Genomic DNA, 23084 nt, shown 5'->3' on the forward strand with positions numbered 1-23084 from the left:
TAAATGGGAAAGCATAATTACTGTTCGGAACAATAATGCAAAGAGATTGCCAAGGTCTAGAGGACTTCTGGCCCAACAGTAGGCAGCCTCAGGCTGTGGGACTTGGTTCACTCATACCTAATTCCTGCAGTTTTTCTAGCTCCCTCACTATCAGGGTTCAAATAAGAAAATATACACAAAGTGCTTTGGTCCAGAGCCTCAAACACAGAAGTGCTGACTAAATGTTATATACGACTATTCTTGCTATTAGTATTAATTATGATGATGGTGATGACGATGATGATGATGTGTAGGGGACAAACAGCTATTTTTAAAACCCAGCACTTTCTTCTTCCTGCTTAAATCATAATCCCAATCATAAAGACGCAGAAGCTGGAAATCCCACTGTTAGGTGACATTACAATCAGCTGCCGGTACAGAATAGAAGCTAGGGCTCCTCCTTGATGCAGACTCTCTTTATCTCTTTAAAAAGACCTTAATAGTCTTTTTAGTCACGAAATATGAGGAAAATCTATCTGTTGACCTTGGGTTGTCTCTGAACTAAACCAATAGCAGATGCTTCAAACTGAGATGTAAATTCTGTTTGATAATGAAGAAGGCTGTTTTCATGGCAGTCGGCGTAGGGCTCTTCAGAGAAAATATGATGTTAAGAGGTTTCTGCTTTCTTCGACTGGGGTGAGAAGGAGGCAGTAAGGCCATAAAATGATGCTTTCCCGGCAGTGAGCATGCCCCAGAAATGTGGCTGCAGGCCTGGGCCAAGAGACATGGGCAGATGGGCCCTGGGAGGAGGCATGACCTATGAACTCTGGAGCACTGACATCTGACTACCCGTTGAATTCTTCCTTTTCTGCCTGCAATTCACACATATTATTCTCAAGACTCAGAGAAAGGGTTAAACATCACAGCCTGTGTCAGCTGTGCTTGGATCTTAAAGGGAAAGGCTTGTGCCCATTCTTGGACCAGACAGAGTTGCCACCTGTGCTGGGCACAGAGGTGATTGAGAGTGCAGTTTGGGAGAGCGCCAGGCAAGAGGTGACAAATGTCAACCAGCATAGATCTGTGATGCAGTCAGCACAACAGGCATCCTCAAGACTCAGGAACCTTCCAAAGGCTCAAACACGGATTACTTCGTTATGACAGTATTGTTAGGATGAATATACCATAATGATGTTTTTATTGAAATAACAAAATTGTTCTTCACTACTTTATAATATTGATAATGTTATTGTATTTGTTATTGTTCTGTATTATTAATAAAACATCATTTAATTATAACAATAATTATTATTACACTTTCAGTACCCAGCTGTGTGGGCACTCTTCTTCCCCAAAATATCTTCTCCTTCAAATCTAAGACTATTAAATTGCTATAATAGAGCTTGTAAGAAATGCATCTACAATAAAGGTAAATAGACTCTGAAGGAGGGCTTGGAAGCATTTTCTTAACAATTAAATACAGGATCTTTAAGGATACACCAAGTAATATCTTACTTCGCTTGCTCAGGGCTTCTTTTTTAACAACTTCTGGCTCCCCAACTGTGTCTCAGATAGTTAAAATTGCCAAATTAGTGGCCATTTGGTAAATGGAACAACACTGTACAGTTTCCTCGGTGGCTTCTCCACAATTAAAACCTTTTCAGTAACGGTAAAAGGGGGCTTCTGGGTCTAAGAAATTGTCAAAAAAAAAAAAAAAACTGGAGAGACTTAATTGGTTGCCAAATTTATTTTGCGAAGTAAGGACATTTTTTAAATTACCAAATCCTGACAACATACAACAATTAAATAAAAGAAAACAAACTCTAGCGCCAAAAGAGTAAGAAGCAGATAATTCAGAATAAAGGATGATCCTTTGGGTGGAATCATTTTAGCTCTACGAAGATTTGCACACAGTTCTTATTTTTCTCATGTCACCACGAGGGAGTCAGCACTCCGGCAGACTAGCACCTGGTTTGGAGGTGTTCTTGGACACTTGGGGAGCTGTCTGGGAGCTGCTGGCCTGAAATAATTCCCACACAGTTCCCCAAATACATGGAAGATGGACTCAAGGAAGAGCTGTGGCCCGTTGCCCCTAGCCAGGTAGCCCTGTGAGGCATGGACATGAGATCTGCCTGCCATGTGCAGGGCCTACATTGTCAGCTAACCATTCCAAAAGCTTTCTTCCTGCTTTGATGTGTCTCTGAGTGTTAGGAGCCCTGAAAACTGCCCCTTTTAGGAGACAGGAAAATTGCCAAGTCGGGCTCATTCCATGGACTGAATTCCCATTTTTCCTGGCCCTAGAAATGCTGTGTCTGTTGGTAATTTTCATTCTTGGGTCACAGCTCCCAGGGGAGTAGGAGAAAGGCCAAATAGGAGAGAGAAGTTTTCAGTGTGTTTCTTCAGATCCTGGACTTGCTCCCTGGCTCTATTCACAGAAGGGCTGCCCTGCTCCGTCCTTCCAGATTCAATACCCAGACCTCAGCAATGGCGCAGGTAGCTGAGCTGGGAGGGCCTGCCCTATGCCAGCTTCAGAGAAACAATGCTGAAGCTGAAGTGCCCATGAGAAAGAGGAGGCTCTCTTTGTTAGAAAAGTAACCAGTGACAGAAGATTTTACTTCATGAGGTGGCTGAGTAAAAGCTTCTTTTACTAAAACCCATGACCCCCAAACAACTTTGAGTCACCTTCCCCCTACCTCCTGTTTTTATTTTCCAGCAGTTGGAAGAACTGCGGAGAACCAAAGGGATAAAGGTTGAATTCATCACCGATTCTTCCAGAAGCTTTGTCTTTCTGCTGACCTGAAATAATTTCCATACATTTTCCTAAATATATGGGAGTTAATTGCCAATTTGCATTCTGGTTTGAGTATTCAGATCTCAAGATGGAAACATAAGCTCTTTATTTCAAGAAAAAATAAAGGAAAGAAAACTTCTGAAGCTCATTTTCTAATGCCCAAAAGTCTTGTGGAGAATGAACTCAATAGTCTTTCTTCTCTAGTAGCCTCCTCAAAAACATCTTGGAGAAGAAGCTCTCCCTCCTCTGGTTCAGATTGCTTTATGTGATTGCAATTACATCAGAGAATTTCTTTTCCACCCCCTGCCACTCTGAATTGTTAATTCTTCCAAGGGTCACGGGATTTTAATTCTGCCTGATACGCCTCCTTGAAGCCAAACTTGACGTCAGCACTTTTTATAAGCAGGAAACTATGAATTAACACCCTGAATTTTCATGATGAGTCCCCCTTGTTTAGGCTCTGTTTGGGAAAATTCTTCTATGTCCTCTGACACTAGGCTGCACGCATTATTAATTTAAGTGTTTCAGGAACATCATCTGCTTTTACTAAAATAAATGACGAATGAGTTCTGGAAAGTGGCTTTGAGCGCCGCCCTAGTAGGCACAGTGAGGGGAAAATTCAGTGTCTGAAACACTAATTTAAATGCAAGTCTTAAAATGTGTGTTTAGCTATGACCCTAAAATCTGCTCGCCTTACAACTTTCCCCATCTGGTGCAATTTGCTTTCTCCACTTGTACAAATGCACACGACGGGGACAGCATGCAATGTGGGCCCCGCTGTAACAATGAGGCCTTGTCTGTCACAGACTTCATTGAGAGAAACTTACTTCTCATCTTGTCGTTACCCAGCTCCCAGCCTTTCCTCACATTCTGCGGTGGGGCTCTGCTCAAGCACCCATGCCCCAGCCCAATGTCACCGTGGAGAAAGGAGATGATGGAGCCGTACCTTGTACCCAGGCTTCCGCCCTCTTTTCTTTGGGATCTTCGCTGCTGGCAAAGAACCAGCTGAAGCAGAATAAAGGTTATGCACTGCCATCTTCATAGGTGTTGAGTGCAGTGGGGGTCGGCCTCGCTTTCTCCCCGGGATCCTCTGAGACTGCATGTCTGCTGGTGCCAGTCTTACAGAAGGAAGTGACAAATCGCTCACAGGCAGAAGAGGTGCTAAGAATTAGTCCAGACACAAAGCAAAACAAAAACAGAAGGGTTTGTTTGGTTTGCAAGGCAAACATGTATCCCATTTGGTGTTTTTGGCCATGCCTATCTTTTATTGGAGGGGAAGACCAAATACAAGACAGCCAGGCACCACTAGGAGTTTTTACAGTGCTGTTGGAGTTCTGGGATCATTTCAAGGAGAGCAAATTTCCACAGGGCTATAACGAAGCAGGGAAGATGATGTCTAGGTGGAGAGGACAATAGATTCCCAGCTCCAAACGCAACCGATAGTGCCGCCAGCAACGAGACGACTTTATCAATGCGTGTCTCCGTTTCCCCACTTCGTTCAACCTTGAAGTGATACGACAATAGCATTAGATAAATACAACTATTCCCTCACATTCGCTCCTGCCCCTTTGGTTGGGTTATAAATTGTTATGACCTTTATTTTTCCCATGGAAGGGATGTAACGGTACAAATCAATTGTATTAAAGTTATGTCCCTCGGTCAAAATGCGGATAGAGATTTACCTACAGAGATGTTCATTTTAGCAGGTTTTAGAATTGCGAAAATAGAATGGATGGAGCCCAAATAACAAGCAATAGGGGAATAGTTAACATTATCTACAGAACAAAACAATCACCTGGTTAAAAGTCTTTAACCATATTATTTCAACAACATGAGATTGAATGAAAAAGCGTCTCATAAATTGTGCTTAAAAGTGATCTCCACTATGCAAAAATGTATGTGGTAAAAGAGTGAAAGGAAATGACGTAAGTGGCAGAGACGGTAGAACTGTTGGTAATTGTTCGCTATGGACACATCCTTTCCCCCAAAGAGATACCCCACATGCTATAAAATTCATAGCATTAAAAATACTAATGATACGGGTCCCTGGGTAGCTTAGTCAGTCAAGCGTCTGACTTCAGCTCAGGCTATGACCTCACAGTTCATGAGTTCGAGCCCCCACATCAGGCTGACGACTCGGAGCCTGCTTCGGATTCTCTCTCTCCTTCTCTCTGTCCCTCTTCTACCTTTCAAAATAAATAAAACTTAAAAAAATATATACTAATGATAAGCTGTCTCAGATAGAGTTGACTACATCTTGCAGCAAGAGGGAGTTGATCAACTCCAACCCAGGGAGCTCAGCGGTATCATGAGCTCAAGGGTCAGATTTCCTTGAATGTTAAGAAATGTAACAAGTCGGACAGAAAGAACTCTACACTCTAACTCAGGGATGATGTTAGGTGACAAACTCATTTCTGAGGCTTAATGGTAGCCAACAGTTGGAAATGAGAAGCTTTTGCTCAAGAGGCCACAGGAAAAATTGGGAAAGATGATGGAAGCGGTCCCTACCCCCCAGGTCTGGGCAGCCACTGTAGGAACCAGATTGCTTTGCTCGGGAAGGAAAATATCAAATAGTGGATATTTGATATCCTAAAACATGACGGGAAATTTGGGGCATCTTTTACAAATGTCAGTTCAGTTTGTTAATTCTCTGAATATTAACGGTATCCACTCAATAATATTGATTGCTCTTGGAAATATCATACCTAGCACATAGAATTTTAAAGCATAAATTTGTTTATTGTTAGGTATTTCAGGTAGATAGACAAGCTGTTGAGGATGTCGATTTTCCTTGTTTTTGTGTAAGAAAAACACCATGTCTCATTGATTCTAAAATGCACACTTTTTTACAAAATAACATCTCTGAAATCACAATGCACCCTAAAGCATTGCAAGCACATCAAATTCTGTAAGGAGCAATTTTTCTTTCTTGGTACATGAAATAATGAGGTGTGATATTATCAAGGGCATCTTACAGTCAATGAATCATAATCAATGAAGATAAACCCATCAATATGTGAACAAAGGGAATCATTCCATTTCTAGACTTACTGTCAACATCCCCCAGTGCCAACAAATACCCCAAACACTCATTTTCAAAAAAGCGGCTTCCCAAAACATTGAAAACCCACCAAAATTTATTCAGTAAGATCTTTGCTGTGTGGAACTTGATCTGAGTCCCATTTTGAGCTATCATGATCAAGTGTCTGCTTCTCCATTTTTAGTTTACAGATTTTGGAAATGGGATTTCTTTTTCTAGTCTAGGACAGGTTTTTCTACCTTTCTACTTTGCCTCTAGGGACAAGGTCAGCGATGTATCTAACATTAAGATCAAAAGTCAATAAAAGAAAACCCAGGTTCAGAGAAGGCATTGAATCTCTTTCCTCCTGTTTTTGAAGGCTCAGTTGGCTGTGTTCCTTCCCTGGTGAATTGTGATCCTCTGCTAACTTAGATACTCCCTCACAAAAGTCTTCTTGTTGAATAGGTTTTGAAGAGTGAAGGATGGGTGACTAATTAGCATATTATCCTAAGAATTTGTATCACTCAGAATTATGCTGAACTATCCCCAAATTTCTCAGTATGTTAGAAAAAAATATTTCCTACAAAAAAAGCCATCTTTTTAAACAAATTTTTTAATGTTTATTTATTTTTGAGAGAGAGAGAGAGAGACACAGAGTGTGAGTGGGGGAGGGGCAGAGAGAGAGGGAGGGGGACACAGAATCCAAAGCAGGCTCCAGGTTCTGAGCTGTCAGCACAGAGCCCAATGCGGGGCGTGAACTCATGGACTGTGAGATCATGACCTGAGCCAAAGTCAGACACTTAACCGACTGAGCCACCCAGGCACCTCAAAAAAAGCCATCTTTTAAACTGAGCTTTTCTGTTGTTCTAATTCTCTTTCTCTACTGTGAGGAAAAAACAGGACTTGTGCGACTTTCCACTTCCTTACTTGAAGTGCATCTATCTTAGGGTATGAAGGAGCTTTCCTGAAAACTAAATCTGATTAATGAATTTCATGCTAGTGGAGCAACAGTGAACTATTATTTATTTTGTTTTTTTCAATGTTTTTATTTTATTTTATTTTTCGAGAGAAAGACAGAGCGTAAATGGGGCAGGGGCAGAGAGAGAGGGAGACACAGAATCCGAAGCAGGCTCCAGGCTCTGAGCTTTCAGCACAGAGCCAGACATTGGGCTCGAACTCACGAGCTGCAAGATCACAACCTGAGCCTGAGCTGAAGTCAGACACTTAACCAACTGAGCCACCCAAGTGCCCCAACAGTGAACTATTATTGGTGGCACACGAGGCACTACAGTAATTGGGGAAATACTTGGAGATGGTTCATCCACTGATCAAGAAGATACTATTTTTCAATTCCTTCTCACAGATCAATATTTTAATATGCGAGTAAATGCAATTTTAAGTAACAAGATTTTTTTATTTAAAATTTTTTTTTTCAACGTTTATTTATTTTTGGGATAGAGAGAGACAGAGCATGAACGGGGGAGGGGCAGAGAGAGAGGGAGACACAGAATCGGAAACAGGCTCCAGGCTCTGAGCCATCAGCCCAGAGCCTGACGCGGGGCTCGAACTCACGGACCGCGAGATCGTGACCTGGCTGAAGTCGGACGCTTAACCGACTGCGCCACCCAGGCGCCCCAGGTAACAAGATTTTTAAAAACTGAAGAGGTTATTTTAATTATGTGGGGTTCTCTGAAAGTCTCCTTGGAATAATTTTAAAGAGTTAGGGGAAAACACAAAGTGGTATTTTAATAACAGACTCAGACACTTTGGAAATGATGGTGACAATAGTTCAGGGTCTCCAAAAATGTCCTTTTCCAAAACTAAGACTTGAACCAAAAAAAAAAAAAAAAAAAAAAGGAAAAATAAAAAATACTGAATACTTAATACTGAAAACAAGGAAGGGTCCCAATCTTGGAATGCAGGGGGAAAAAGGAAGATGGGATTTTTTTTTTTTTTTAGGGAGAACATAACTATGGAAGATAGACAATGACAATTTATCAGATGTTTAATGAAAATATCGAAACTAATAGAAAAGGGGGCGCCTGGGTGCCTCAGTTGGTTGAACCTCCAACTCCTGATTTCAGCTCAGATCATGATCTCACAGCTGGTGAGATTGAGCCCCACGATGGGCTCTGCCCTGACAGCACAGAGCCTGCTTGGGATTCTCTCTCTCTTTCTCTGCACCTCCACTGCTCACATTCTCTGCCTCTCTCAAAATAAATACATAAACATTAGCAAAAAACTAACAGAAAAGGAAAATACTCAAACATATATTAAGAGGCTGTCTTCCATAATGAGGAGGCTCTCTGTGTCTGAAGAAAAGTTCTTTAAGAATAAAGAACAGCAACAAATCCTAATGAAAATAATACACTCTTAGCTTTCTATGGCACCCTGAGCCAGAAAAACAATGGAATTACCATAGTGACTTTTTTCCCCCGGGTGTTTATAGTTGCCAAAATTCCTCCCACCACAGGGCCTTTGCATATGTAGTTCCTTTTGACTGGAATGCTCTTTCTTCTTCCTCAGTTTACTCCTCTCATTTTTCATCAGTTAGGTCACAGAAGGTTATTCTGACCTCTCATTTGATTTCCTGAGCTTAGAGTTCCTCAGCTGTGACACAAACCCACAGCATGTACATCATCGCCATGGAACTTGGACAAGGGAAACAGGTGGGAACATGAAGACAAACCACCTGCTGTGCCTCTGGACTGGGAGCCATTTTTCTTCTACCATATCCATGACATTGTGGTAGGCTGACCTGTTCGCTTGCAGAGGATAAAAATCTCAGACCCTTCATAGTTCTTCATGAAATTCAATAAGTAGGACTTACAAGAAGAAAATAATATTTTTTTTTTAAAAATCCTACTTATGCCTTAAAATAAGATTTAAAAATGATTATTCTGTTATTGGACAGATGGGTATTTCTGAAGTATAATTTTCACCTAAATCATTCTATAAGTGCAATCACATTACAAATCCAAACAGACTTTAAGAAAAGAAGGACAAAACAAAGGCCACCGGAGACTTGCCCCCCTGGTTTCTAAAGTATATTATAAAACTGTAACACTGGCAGCAGTAAGGTACAGGGCTAAGCAATCAGACTGATGGAAAAGCTAGGCCAGAAATTAAACATACGTTAAGTTTCCATTTGTTTGAAACTTAAGATCATTTGTCATATCAGTGCAGGAAATCTCAACAAATGAGCTGTGGAAAACAGACACTTAGAAATAAAGAAAATTTGGGGCACCTGAGTGGCTCAGTCAGTTAAGCGTCCGACTTTGGCTCAGGTCATGATCTCACGGTTCATGAGTTTGGGTCCCATGTTGGGCTTTGTGCTGACAGCTCGGAACCTGGAGTCTGCTTCGAATTCTGTCTCTCTCTCTCTCTCTCTCTCTGCCCCTCCCCTGCTCATGCTCTGTCTGTCTCTCTCTCAAAAATAAATGAACATTAAAAAAATTTTAAAGAAATAAAGAAAAATTTAACTATTATTTGAGCGAAATTAATTCTAGAGATAACTAAGACTAAAATAGACCTCAAAAAAAGAAACAAGAAGTACTGAAGACAATGAAGGTCAACATTTTAATACTCTTGGAATGGAGGCAGACTTTCTAACTATGTGAAAAATTCAGGAAGCAGTTTGGAAATGTAAAGACTAATAGACATGACTACATAAAATTCAAATGCTTTATACAGCAAAAGCAAATTATGCAGAAGGAAAAATGAAAATCTGAAAAAACTGTTTGCTACATATGGGACCAACAAAAGCTTAATACAAAAAACTCCTTCAAATTATAAAAATAAAAATAAATACTGCGATAGAAAAATGGGCAAAGGACTCAGATGATTCAGAGAGAGGAAGGAAGGAAGGAGGAAATGAAGAAAAGAAATGGTCAATTTTCAAAAGAAAAGCTTCTAAACTTTACTGGCAACCTCCCCCAAAAGTACATTGAGATATCACATATTGCTGATCAGATTGATAAATATGAATAAATCAATCAATAGTTCATGCTGGTGAGGAGTAGAGGAACGAGGATTCCCATTTACTGTTGGTAGGGGTGGAAATTGGCTAACCTTTCTGTAGGACAATTTGAAAATATCTTAACTTTCAGATGCACGCTTCCTAATCCAGCCATATTATTCCTAAGGATTTGTCCTAAGAAGAGCATCTGAGAAGAACACAAAGATATATGGCCAAGGATATTCTTTGCACATTGTTTATAATAGTGAAAAACTGAAAGCAATCAAAATGTCTCTCAAAACCAGTTTAGTTAAGTAAATTATTTCACATTTATAAAGTGGATATTTTGTGAATAGAATATTTCACATTCATAAATTATAAATGTAAATGTGTGTATACATATAAAATTGCATTGAAGACTACAAAATAGCATATGTGCTATGATTCTACTCATATCTTTTTATATATATAATAGAGATAAGTCTGCATGTGTTAAGCATGGAAAGAGGTCTCAGAAAGATTATCATCAAAAGACTGATAGTTGTCTCTGGGCAGACAGATATTGAAAGATGTTTTTGCTGTCTTTGTACCATTCTGCATTGTTGGAATATTTTAAACCCTAGGCAGAAAAACACCATAAATAGAAAAATAAACAATAAGTGAATAATTCTCCTTGTCTGGAAAGTTGGGTTTTTTGTTATTGTTGTTTTCGGGATTTTTTTTGGAAATTTGTGCATCTTCAAATGGCCTTTTGTTTTCTTGTTTTCTAATGGTTTTGGCACTTGAGCTACAGAACTTCACTGACCACTGCTCTAACATCCTAAACAAACTGTGACAAAATTAAAAAAAAAAAAAAGGACCTCATCACCAAAAATAATGGAGAAGGTTATTTCGGAGCTAATAAGAGTGTCTAAACAGACGGCAGACAGGAAGAGAGAACCAGCTCTCAAGAGCAGCAGTGCACTCCCTGGTCCCTCCTTGATACCCTGCAAGCCCTGCCACTGAGGCACCAGGTGGCAGTTGGGTTACTGCCCTCCCCCAACAACTTCCCTCATCTCCAAAGACCTTAAAAGACCTCAAATGCTGCCGAAGACAACCTCTCCACCGACACATAGTCTGATACAACCAAATATGTACATCACTTGAGAACTCTCAAAATCTTGCAGGTGTTATATGGTACCTCTGAATTTCTCTGCTTTCAATCGCAGACTTCAGCAAATACAGGCTGCCTTGGTTCAGGTCGGATTTGGAAGCCATCTTGGAGCAAAGAGTTTTAATAAACATAAAAGATTCTGTCCCTAGAGCAGCCTAATCATCAGGTCTATAAATCTTCTAGTTATACCCTATAAGTGGTTGTCAACTCCTGGCTTGACATATTAAATGAAGTGATTTACTGCTGCTTTCCTAGATCTCCCTCTTCTTATCAAAACAAGGCTTAGCTGGAATTATTACAACTGAACCAAGAGGAACTAAGATCTGGTCTGTGAATTTGGGGGTGACATTTGACCTGTTAGCCTTGCAAATCTAATACATACAAACCAAAGTCCTGGCTAATGGTGCTTCATCAAGGTAAAGAACCAAGAGTTACCAAGTCGAAAGCAGACACCAATAGCATGGGACCACTGAGTCACCTAACTCAATCCTGAGGCATGTATTCATGTATTCACTCATTCATTCACTCATTTATTTATTAATTCCTCCAACAAATACCTGTTAAATATGTAGTGAGTGTAAAATACTGTGTTAGGCACTTGGATTATGGATGACAATAAATAAAACACATCTCCTAAGATACTCACTATGGACAGCAGGTAAATAAAGATATATATAAATATATATATATATATATATATATATATATATATAAATAAATAATATGTGAGATGTACGGTATTACAGAGGTTTCATGTAAAACGCTATAGGAACAGCAGGAAGAAATAAATCAGTTCTTTTAACAGAGTTGGAAGGAATGGTGGCAGGAGAAACACAAAAAGATAACATCAGAGCTAAGGTTTTCCCAGGCAGCATAAACTAAATGCAATAGAGCAGGTGTGTGCAGGGTTGCTGGGTAGCACATGGACAAGGGTGGGCCAGCCAGACTGGGAGCCGGATCAACGGCTTTCTGTTGCTTCTAAAAGCTTTGAGAAGAGGCAGTTAGAAAGATGTCTAGGGAGGAGCCAAGATGGCGGAACAGCATGGGAGTTTTTTGTGTGTCTCGCGTCCATGAAATACAGCCAGACCAACACTAAACCATCCTACACACCTAGAAAACTGATTGGAGGATTAACAGAACAATCTGCACAACCTGAGTCACAGAATTCAGCAGGTACGCGGCATGGAGAGGTGAACTTGGGGAGTGAGAAGGCACAGGAAGGGAGGTGTTTTTGCGAGCAGAGAGAGGACAGAGACTGGGGTGGGGGGGGGTCGGAATACAGGAAAAGCACCCATCCCCAAAAGCAGCTGGAGAGAAAGTGGAAAATTGGAAACAGCCGCAGGGACTAAACTAAAAAGGGAGAAAGGAGAGGGTTTAAATTCCATTAAGACTGTAAACAAGGGGAGCACAAACTCTGCAACTCTGCAGCTCGATACCTGGCGGTGCTCTGGTGGGAAGAGTGAATCCCCACGAACAGAGTGTGGGACAGGAGGTTCTTGGGCCACACGGGGGAAAGCAGTTCCACTGCTGGAAAGACATTTGGTAGAGACTTTTGAAGCCACCTGGTCCCAGCAGACCCCAGAAAATGGCCACATATGCTGGTGCAGGGACAAGGTCATTAAGGGTGAAGTCTGGTGCCAGATGTGTGTTGTGATTTTCCATAATCCCTGAAATACTGCTGCTACACTATCTCACGAACTTTTTCTGGGCAGGCTGGCACTTGACCGCAGTCTCTGGGCATCAGCAGCAGCAGGGTCCAGCAAGCATTCCTGGGTGCAGCCGGCATTCGGCCATTGCTCATTCGGCCATTGCTCATTCGGCCATTGCCCAGTGAGACCATCCTGCAGAGGGGCGGAATGGGTCAAAGTCGCAGTCCTTTGGAAGTAAAGGGTAGGGGAAAACAGCTGCAGCTGAGACAAAACTCGGGCGAGAGGTACTGCCTGGGGCCTGGTCACAGAGAGTGAAAAAGCAGGGAGTGGACAAAAGCTGAAGACAGAGGACAGGTGCGCGATTGCTGATCTGGGAGAACAGACTGGGCAGCTGGGTGACGCCATTTTTACCGCTCCTGCGCATGCGCATACGCACCTATGAGCACCGCAACAATCCACCCCAGCAGGCTGACAGCGCCATCTAGTGGAGAGAAGAGCTATTACACTGAGCCCCGCCCACATGGGCCAACTTCACTCTTCAAGAACCCAAGTCTCACCGCCAGCTTAGTTTATGGACTATAAAGCGCTACATAGACTGACTTCTAGGGGAAAATGAAGTAATTTCAGTCCTACTTCAATCTGTTAGCAGGTCCATCTATTCTTTTCTTTCTTTTTTTTCCTCTTTTACACTTCTTTCCTTTTTCTTGAATACAGAAAGAGAAACATTCATTTTTATTTTCAATTTTCATTAAAAATATTTTCCTTTAATTTTTATTACTACATTTTTTACTTTTGTGTAAATTTTTTCAAATTCTATTTTACTTCCGTCATTTTATTTTAGGCTACTTCAGTGTATTCACCTTTTCAAATTTTCAAACGATTTCCTTTTTTTCTCTTTTTTCTCATTTTTGTTTCTTTTTCTTGAATACAGAAAAAGAAAAAATTCATATTTATTTTTAATTTTTATTAAAAATATTTTTCTTTAATTTTTTCTACTATATTCTTTACTTTTATGTATATTTTTTCAAATTCTATTTTATTCCCATCATCTCATTTTAGTCTACTTCAGTGTATTCATTTTTTCAAATTCTCAAATGATTTCCTTTTTTTTCTTGCTCCCCCCTTTTTTTTCTCTAATCTGTCAAACAATTTCAACACCCAGACCAAAACACACCTAGGATATGGCATCATTTATTCGATTTTTGTGAGTGTGTGTGTTTTTAATTTTTTAGTTTTAATTTTTTTTATTTTAATTTTCTACCTCATTAATTCCTTTTCTCCCTTCAAAATGACAAAATGAAGGAATTCACCCTAAAAAAAAGAGCACGAAGAAACGACAGCCAGGGATTTAACCAACACAGATACAAGCACGATGTCTGAACCAGAATTTAGAATTACAATAATAAGAATACTAGCTGGAGTCGAAAATAGATTAGAATCCCCTTCTGCGGAGACAAAAGAAGTAAAAAACAGCCAGAATGAAATTAAAAATGCTATAACTGAGATGCAATCATGGATGGATGCAGTGGCAGCAAGGATGGATGAGGCAGAACAGAGAATCAGCGATATAGACGACAAACTTATAGAGAATAATGAAGCAGAAAAAAAGAGGGAGGTTAAGGCAAAAGAGCACGATTTAAGAATTAGAGAAATCAGTGACTCATTAAAAAGAAACATCAGAATCATAGGGATCCCAGAAGAGGAAGAGAGACAAATACGGGTAGAGGGGTTATGTGAGAAAATCATGGCGGAAAACTTTCCTAACCTGGGGAAAGACACAGACACCAAAATCCAGGAAGCACAGAGGACCCCCATTAGATTCAACAAAAACTGACCATCAACAAGGCATATCGTAGTCAAATTCATAAAATACTCAGGCAAGGAGAGAATCATGAAAATGCAAGGGAAAAAAAAGTCCCTAACCTACAAGGGAAGACAGATCAGATTTGCAGCAGACCTATCCACAGAAATCTGGCAGGCCAGAAAGGAGTGGCAGGATATATTCAGTGTGCTGAATCAGAAAAATATGCAGCCAAGAATTCTTTATCCAGCAAGGCTGTCATTCAAAATAGAAGGAGAGATAAAGTTTCCCAGACAAAGAAAAATTAAAGGAGTTTATGACCACTAACCAGCCCTGCAAGAAATTTTAAGGGGGACTCTCTGAGGGGAGAAAATATGAAAAAAAATATATATAAATAAATAAATAAATACCAAAAGCAACAAAGATTAGAAAGGACCAGAGAACACCACCAGAAACTCCAACTCTACAAGCATCATAATGGCAATAAATTTGTATCTTTCAGTACTCACTCTAAATGTCAACAGACTCAATGTTCCAATCAAAAGACATAGGATAACAGAATGGATAAGAAAACAAGATCCATCTATATGCTGTTTACAAGAGACCCACTTTAGACCTAAAGATACCTTCAGATTGAAAATAAAGGGATGGAGAACCATCTATCATGCTAATGGACAACAAAAGAAAGCTGGAGTAGCCATACTTATATCAGACAATCTAGACTTTAAAATAAAGACTGTATCAAGAGATGGAGAAGGGCGTTATATCATAATCAAGGGATCTATCCACCAGGAAGACCGACCTAACAATTGTAAACATTTATGTGCCAAATGTGAGAGCACCCAAATAGATAAATCAATTGATCACAAACATAAAGAAACTCATTGATAGTAATACCATAATAGTAGGGGACTTCAACACCCCACTCAAAGCAATGGACAGATCATCTAATCAAAAAATCAATAAGGAAACAATGGCTTTGAATGACACACTGGACCAGATGGACCTAACAGATATATTCAGAACATTTCATCCTAAAGCAGCAGAATATACATTTTTCTCCAGTGCACATGGAACATTCTCCAGAATAGACCATATACTGGGACACAAATCAGCCCTAAGTAAGTACAAAAAGATCGAGACCATACCGTGCATGTTTTCAGACCACAATGCTATGAAACTCGAAATCAACCACAAGAAAAAATTTGGAAAGGTAACAAATACTTGGAGACTGAAGAACATCTTACTAAAGAATGAATGGGCTAACCAAGCGGTTAAAGAGTAAATTAAAGGGGCGCCTGGGTGGCTCAGTTGGTTAAGCATCCGACTTCAGCTCAGGTCACAATCTCACGGTCCGTGAGTTCGAGCCCCGCATCGGGCTCTGGGCTGATGGCTCAGATCCTGGAGCATGCTTCGGATTCTGTGTCTCCCTCTCTCTCTGCCCTTCCCCCATTCATGCTCTGTCTCTCTCTGTCTCAAAAATAAATAAACGTTAAAAAAAAAATTTAAAAAAGAGTAAATTAAAAGTATATGGAAGTCAATGATAATGATAATACCACAACCCAAAACCTCTGGGATGCAGCAAAGGCAGTCATAAGAGGAAAGTACATAGCAATCCAGGCCTTCCTAAAGAAGGAAGAAAAATCTCAGATACACAACCTAACATTACGCCTTAAGGAGCTGGAAAAAGAACAGCAAATAAAACCCAAAAACAGCAGAATACAGGGAATAATAAAGATTAGAGCAGAAATTAATGCTATCGAAACCAAAAAAACCATAGAACAGATCAATGAAACCAGAAGCTGATCTTTTGAAAGAATTAACAAAATTGATAAACCCCTAGCCAATTTGATCAAAAAGAAAAAGGAAAGGACCCAAATAAATAAAATCAAGAATGAAAGAGGAGAGATCACAACCAACACAGCAGAAATAAAAACAATAATAAGAGAATATTGTAAGCAATTATATGCCAATGAAATGGGCAATCTGGAAGAAATGGACAAATTCCTAGAAACATATACCCTACCAAAACTGAAACAGGAAGAAATAGAAAATTTGAACAGACCCATAACCAGTAAGGAAATCGAATTAGTAAGCAAAAATCTGCCAAAAAACAAGAGTCCAGGTCCAGATGGCTTTCCAGGGGAATTCTGCCAAACATTTAAGGAAGAGTTAACACCTATTCTCTTGAAGGTGTTCCAAAAAATACAAATGGAAGGAAAACTTCCAAACTCTTTCTATGAAGCCAGCATTACCTTGATTCCAAAACCTGACTAGACCCCACTAAAAAGGAGAACTATAGACCAATTTCCCTGATGAACATGGATGCAAAAATCCTCAACAAGATATTAGCCAACTGGCTCCAACAATACATTAAAAAAATTATTCACCATGACCAACTGGGATTTATACCTAGGATGCGTCTCTGAATCAATATCTGCACAACAATGTGATTCACCACATCAATAAAAGAAAGGACAAGAACCATATGATCCTTTCAATAGATGCAGAGAAAACATTTTACAAAATACAGCATCCTTTCTTGATAAAAACCCTCAAGAAAGTAGGGATAGAAGGAGCATACCTTGAGATCATAAAAGCTATATATGAACAACCCAACGTTAATATCATCCTCAATGGGGAAAAACTGAGAGCTTCCCCCCTAAGGTCAGGAACAAGACAGGGATGTCCACTCTCACCACTGTTATTCAACATAGTATTGGAAGTCTTAGCCTCTGCAGTCAGACAACACAAAGAAATAAAAGGCATCCAAATCGGCCAGGAGGAGGTAAAACTTTCACTCTTCGCAGATGACATGATACTCTATATGGAAAACCCAAACGATTCCACCAAAAAACTACTAGAACTGATTCATGAATTCAGCAAAGTTTCAGTATATAAAATCAATGCACAGAAATCAGTTGCATTCCTATACACCAACACTGAAGCAACAGAAAGAGAAATCAAGGAATCAATCCCATTTACAGTTGCACCAAAAACCATAGAATACCTAGGAATAAATCTAACCAAAGAGGTGAAAAATCTATATGCTGAAAACTATAGAAAGCTTATGAAAGAAATTGAAGAAGACACAAAAAAATGGAAAAAGATCCCATGCTCCTGGATAGGAAGAACAAATATTCTTAAAATGTCAATACTACCCAAAGCAATCTACATATTCAATGCAATCCCTATCAAAATAACACCAGCATTCTTCACAGAGCTAGAACAAATAATCCTAAAATTTGTATGGAACCAGAAAAGACACCGAATAGCCAAAGCGATCTTGAAAAAGAAAACCAAAGCAGGAGGCATCACAATCCCAGACTTCAAGCTATACTACAAAGTTGTAATCATCAAGACAGTATGGTACTGGCACAAACAACAGACACTCAGATCAATGGAACAGAATAGAGAACCCAGAAATGGACCCACAAACATATGGTCAACTAATCTTTGACAGAGCAGGAAAGAATATCCAATGGAATAAAGACAGTCTCTTCAGCAAGTGGTGCTGGGAAAACTGGACAGCAACATGCAGAAGAATGAACTTGGACTGCTTTCTTACACCATATACAAAAATAAACTCAAAATGGATGAAAGACCTCAATGTAAAACAGGAAGCCATCAAAATCCTCAAGGAGAAAGCAGGCAAAACCTCTTCAATCTTGGCCGCAGCAACTTCATACTCAACATGTCTCCAGAGGCAAGGGAAACAAAAGCAAAAATGAACTACTGGGACATCATCAAAATAAAAAGCTTCTGCACAGTGAAGGAAACAATCAGCAAAACTAAAAGGCAACTGACAGAATGGGAGAAGATATTTGCAAATGACATATCAGATAAAGGGTTAGTATCCAAAATCCATAAAGAACTTATCAAACTCAACACCCAAAAAACAGATAATCCAGTGAAGAAATGGGCAAAAGACATGAATAGACACTTCTCCAAAGAAGACATCCAGATGGCCAACCAATACATGAAAAAATGCTCAGCATCACTCATCATCAGGGAAATACAAAGCAAAACCACAATGAGATACTACCTTACACCAGTCAGAATGGCTAACATTAACAACTCAGGCAACAACAGATGTTGGCGAGGATGTGGAGAAAGAGGATCTCTTTTGCATTGTTGGTGGGAATGCAAGCTGGTGCAGCCACTCCGGAAAACAGTATGAAGGTTTCTCAAAAAACTAAAAATAGAAATACTCTATGACCCAGCAATTGCACTACTAGGCATTTATCCAAGGGATACAGGTGTGCTGTTCCGAAGGGACACATGCAACCCTGTGTTTATAGCAACACTATCAACAATAGCCATAGTATGGAAAGAGCCCAAATGTCCACCGATGGATGAATGGATACAGAAGATGTGGTATATATATATATATATATATATATATATATATATATATATATATAAAACGAAGTATTACGTGGCAATCAAAAAGAATGAAATCTTGCCATTTGCAACTATGTGGGTGGAACTGGAGGGTCTTATGCTAAGTGAAATTAGTCAGAGAAAGACAAAAATCATATAACTTCACTCATATGAGGACTTTAAGAGACAAAACAGATGAACATAAAGGAAGGGAAACAAAAATAATATAAAACCAGGGAAGGGGACAAAACAGAAGAGACTCATAAATATGGAGAACAAACTGAGGGTTGCTGGAGGGGTTGTGGGAGGGGGGATGGGCTAAATGAGTAAGGGGCACTAAGGAATCTACTCCTGAAATCATTGTTGCACTATATGCTAACTAATTTGGATGTAAATTAAAAACAACTAAAATTAAAATTAAAAAAAGAAAGAAACAGAAAAATGAAAAAAAGAAAAGAAAGATGTCTAAACTCCCAGCGGACTCTAAATTATTTCTTTCTGTTAACCATATGGCATGCGTTCCTATCCTTGGTGTGATGCTCTCTCTGTCATTTCAAAAGTACAACTACAATCTTGTTTTCTTTCATTCTGAGGCACCATATTGAATTCACCAATAAGCTGGTACCTCTAGTGTCATTCTTGGACCAGCAGCCTCGTACACACCCTCAGATCCATGGCTTCCCAGGCTGCCTAGGTCCTGTATGTGAGGTGGTTTCCAGTGATAAGGATGTGCCTTGGCATCTCTCTAAAATGCAACCATTCTCCAAGGTGGCCCATACTCTCCTGCTTCAGACTTTCCCTCTCCACTCACTGACCCTCCCTTCTCTCAACGCCTTCGCCCCCCCATTGCCTGCACCTCCGGTTGCAGTAGGCACCAATGGAATGATGGCTCATGTCGTTTTCTCATTGTTTCATGCACATAAATGATTTCTGTGCATTCCTCGAGGCCAGGGGCCATGTTTCATATGTCACTCTGCTCTTCACAGCAGCCGATGCAATCCTGCACCCACAGAGTGCACCTGGCACTGGAGGCAGTACCATTCCCCGTGGAGTCTACCATCTCACCTAAGCTAACAGCCCACAGCTGGGGTCAGAGGTGTGCTTTCATCTCTGTAAATTTTTAACAGAAATATATCAACATAATAGAACACGTTGATGGTCAATGAAACCTTCATACCGTAAGACGAGGGACAGTAAAACAATCTGTTAAACAGAGAAAGAGAACTTAATACACGTTTTCCCCAATTCTGACGCAAAAATTGGGCCAACAAAAGCCAGAGCCAACATTCATGGGTACTCACCCCCGGCACTCACATTTTGCTTCCTGATACTATTCTCCACTTTAAATAAAACCAAGACTCCTTAAAGATAGCGTGTGCCATATCGTGGGGACAGAGAAAGGTTAGGAATAGCTTGAGACATCTTATTGTTACCACCAGCACAAGGATGATTTTAAGAATATCAGGGGTGTTGCTAGAGGACAAAGAAGAAAGTTGTAACAATGTATGAAGCAATAACAACAACTACAACAGCAATGGTAAGATAATAAATTGAAATAATCGTTTGTGAAAAGCTAGGCGTTCTTTCTGATACTTAGAAACCTAAGATAAAGTGTACTAAACTTTGGCTGCAATCAATAGAAGAGTGAATAGAATAAAATATAACTAATTTTTGTTGATTTTTTTAAATATGGGAGAGTTTATCTCTAGGTATTTTATTCCATTAATTATGTACCAATATGCCCTTGTCTCTACCTGTCTTAACAGACAAGGTACAAAGAAACTGTAAATAAGACAACTTGTCCTGGAAAAATAGGAACTGATCCAGGAACAAAAAGGACCAGTTAGGTCCAGTTGTCCCACATAACAACCAGGTAGAAAGCAGGTTCAACAGAATGTTCAAAGGTGATGAATCTGTTAAAAGTCTTGAGGGTAGTTGTCAGGTGCAGACCTGTTCCCTCAACCCCCTGAAAAGAGGCTCCTAGAGGTGCCTAGCACATAGAAGGAGACTTCAGGACAGCGATGTCTCCCCCACAGGTAGGGCTCCCAACTCTGCTGTTGGGTCAGGTGCAGGGGCGGGGTGGTTCCTGCCTCCTGCAAGCAGCCATCTGCTGTGAGGGCAGACTTGAAAAGTCTGTCAAATCTACTCCACCCTTGGCTGAACTTAGAAAACCCCCTCCCTCCCACACACTGGAACCTTTACTGCACCCAGTAAGGGTGCAGCAGCCAGGGTGATAGAGAGCCAAGGTTCATATATATAAGAGGAGGGAGGAAAGGTACCTAAAGCAAGAGTGGAGAATATGCACAGTGAAGTGGGAAGAACGCCATTCCAATCTGTAAGATTTAGAGAAACTTTAGAACATTTGAAACATGAGAGACAGGCAGACCAGGGCAATGAATAATTCATTGGCAGGATTGCTGCTCAGCTGTAGCCTAAATCTACCTCTTTTCTGGGACCTGCCAGTCCCCTCAGCCAGCACAAGAAGAAGAGAGAAGCTGCTTTTAACACCAGCACCACAATTGGGGCCTGCGGGCCTGGAGCAGCTCCTCAGGTGAGCCTCAGAGAGCAAGGGAAAGCAGGTGCCACGCCTGGGAGGGACTAGATGCCACCTCCTTGTTGCAGGTGCCCATCTCTTTTCTCTAATCAAGTCCCCCACACAGACAGGCCTTCCTCCACTTCAGGTGACATCCCTAGAGAAGACGGCACTCTGGAGATTCCATGAGTTGGCCCTTGGCCCATCTTCCTCAGCTGGCTGCTGGCTGGATTTGCCCAATGCGAGGCGCCGGTTGAGTTTGAAGGCTGGCGGTTGGCATGGATGAAGCCAAGGAATCTGGCTTTGCTTCACTAAGTCTCTGCCAGGAACTTCTCCCCAGTGTCTTTAGCTCTGGCTAGGTTACCTGGTCTGCCTTCTGCAACACCACTTCCTCCCTCTCCCCCTCCAGCCTAGGGATGGTTGCAACCACCAGGACTGGGGCTGATTTTCCAGACTCCTGTTTTGGCTCTTCATCACCGTGTGACCATTTCCCTGGATTAAATACCCAGTGTCTTAAGTGCTAAAGAGATTTCCTAGTTAGACCCCAACAGTCGTACATGGAAAAGGATGGCATCTGCCTGCTCTGTAAGTCAGGTCAATTAATGACCAGACAGAATGGTCGCTTTGTAAGAAAGCCTCCTTTGGGAATTCCCTATCTTTTCCGCTATCCCAAAGGACGGAGTCTGTCTATCTATGGCCACACGTGGGGCCATGCCTACATACAAACCCATGGGTTGTGAGAAGAAACTGGGGGGGGGGGGGGAGGGGAGCGATAGGATGTTCTCTGCCATTGCTGTGGTCAGCAGAATCATGGCTATGTAAAATGAGAGCAAATGACCTTCAGGATAAATGTTTACATTTACACAGTAGCATGTATGGCATGTTATTACATGGTGGGTGAGGAAGACACATAAATATATACACACGTATGCATGCATATACACTTCTACATGCTTGAAATATCTCTGGAAATGCTTAAGGGTGGTAGCAGTTGTCTCTTGGAGGTGGGAGGTATGGGAGGGCTGGGATCTAGGGACTGGAGAGGGAAAGGGACTTTTCTCTGCACACTGTTTTCCACCTGCCGTATTTTGTGTGTATTCAAAAATATAAAAACAGGGGCGCCTGGGTGGCTCAGTCGGGTGAGCGTCCAACTTCAGCTCAGGTCATGAACTCACAGTTCGTGAGTTCAAGCCCTGCGTCAGGCTCTGTGCTGACAGCTCAGAGCCTGGAGCCTGCTTCCGACTCTGTGTCTCCCTCTCTCTCTCTGCTCCTCCCCTGCTCACACTCTGTCTCTCTCTCAAAAATAAATAAAGATTAAAAAAAAATTTTTTTTATAGAAAAACAAACAAATGAATGAAAATCTACGACCTCTTCCAGAGAGTGGCTCCGCCATCTGTGGGCACTGACCAGCCAGGGCCAGCCGCACCAGCACGTAGGAGGTTAGATGGGCCAGGTGCTCTGAACCCTGGAAAGGCTATCCAGCACAAGCAACATGTGACACGTGGGTGCTACACTCATCACGTGCCAGGGTTGTGAGCATTTATTTGCACTGCACACCAGGACACCAAATAACTGCAAAGACGTGATTGATCAGATCAACAACCACTTCAGTGGGAATTCATAGTACATACGGCATAGAATTAGGTGCTAGTGGAAACGACTATGGACTTACAAGGTCGGCCTCCAGTCCTGGCTCAGCTCCTAATCAGCTGAGCGATGGGGACAGGTCACTCAACCTCTGGGCCTCTGCCCCTTGTCTGCACAGTAAGTTTAGATCTCTAAACTCCCTGTTGAGTAAAACTGGCAAAGTCAATCAGTAAA

The 23084-nt window shown here is 40.9% G+C and overlaps 1 protein-coding gene across 6 annotated transcripts in view; it reads right to left on the reverse strand.

The window, feature by feature from the left end:
• Window positions 1–23084, reverse strand: part of SCML4 (Scm polycomb group protein like 4) — a 125375-nt gene that overhangs the window by 62427 nt on the left and 39864 nt on the right. For 5 of the 6 annotated variants that reach the window (XR_015251452.1, XR_015251451.1, XR_015251453.1 and 2 more), the window contains exon 2: window positions 3714–3928. The exons of the other annotated variant lie outside the window; for it this stretch is intronic. Coding sequence is in view for 2 of the 5 variants with exons in the window: in XM_086707536.1 (XP_086563662.1) it covers window positions 3714–3869 (156 nt within the window). In the remaining 3 variants the exon portion in view is untranslated. The remainder of the gene's footprint in view (window positions 1–3713; window positions 3929–23084) is intronic. 6 annotated transcript variants of the gene reach the window in all.

This window comes from Puma concolor, chromosome B2 (assembly GCF_028749965.1).
Source record: "Puma concolor isolate L17-30 chromosome B2, mPumCon1.1.hap2, whole genome shotgun sequence".
NCBI classification, from domain to species: Eukaryota; Metazoa; Chordata; class Mammalia; order Carnivora; family Felidae; genus Puma; species Puma concolor.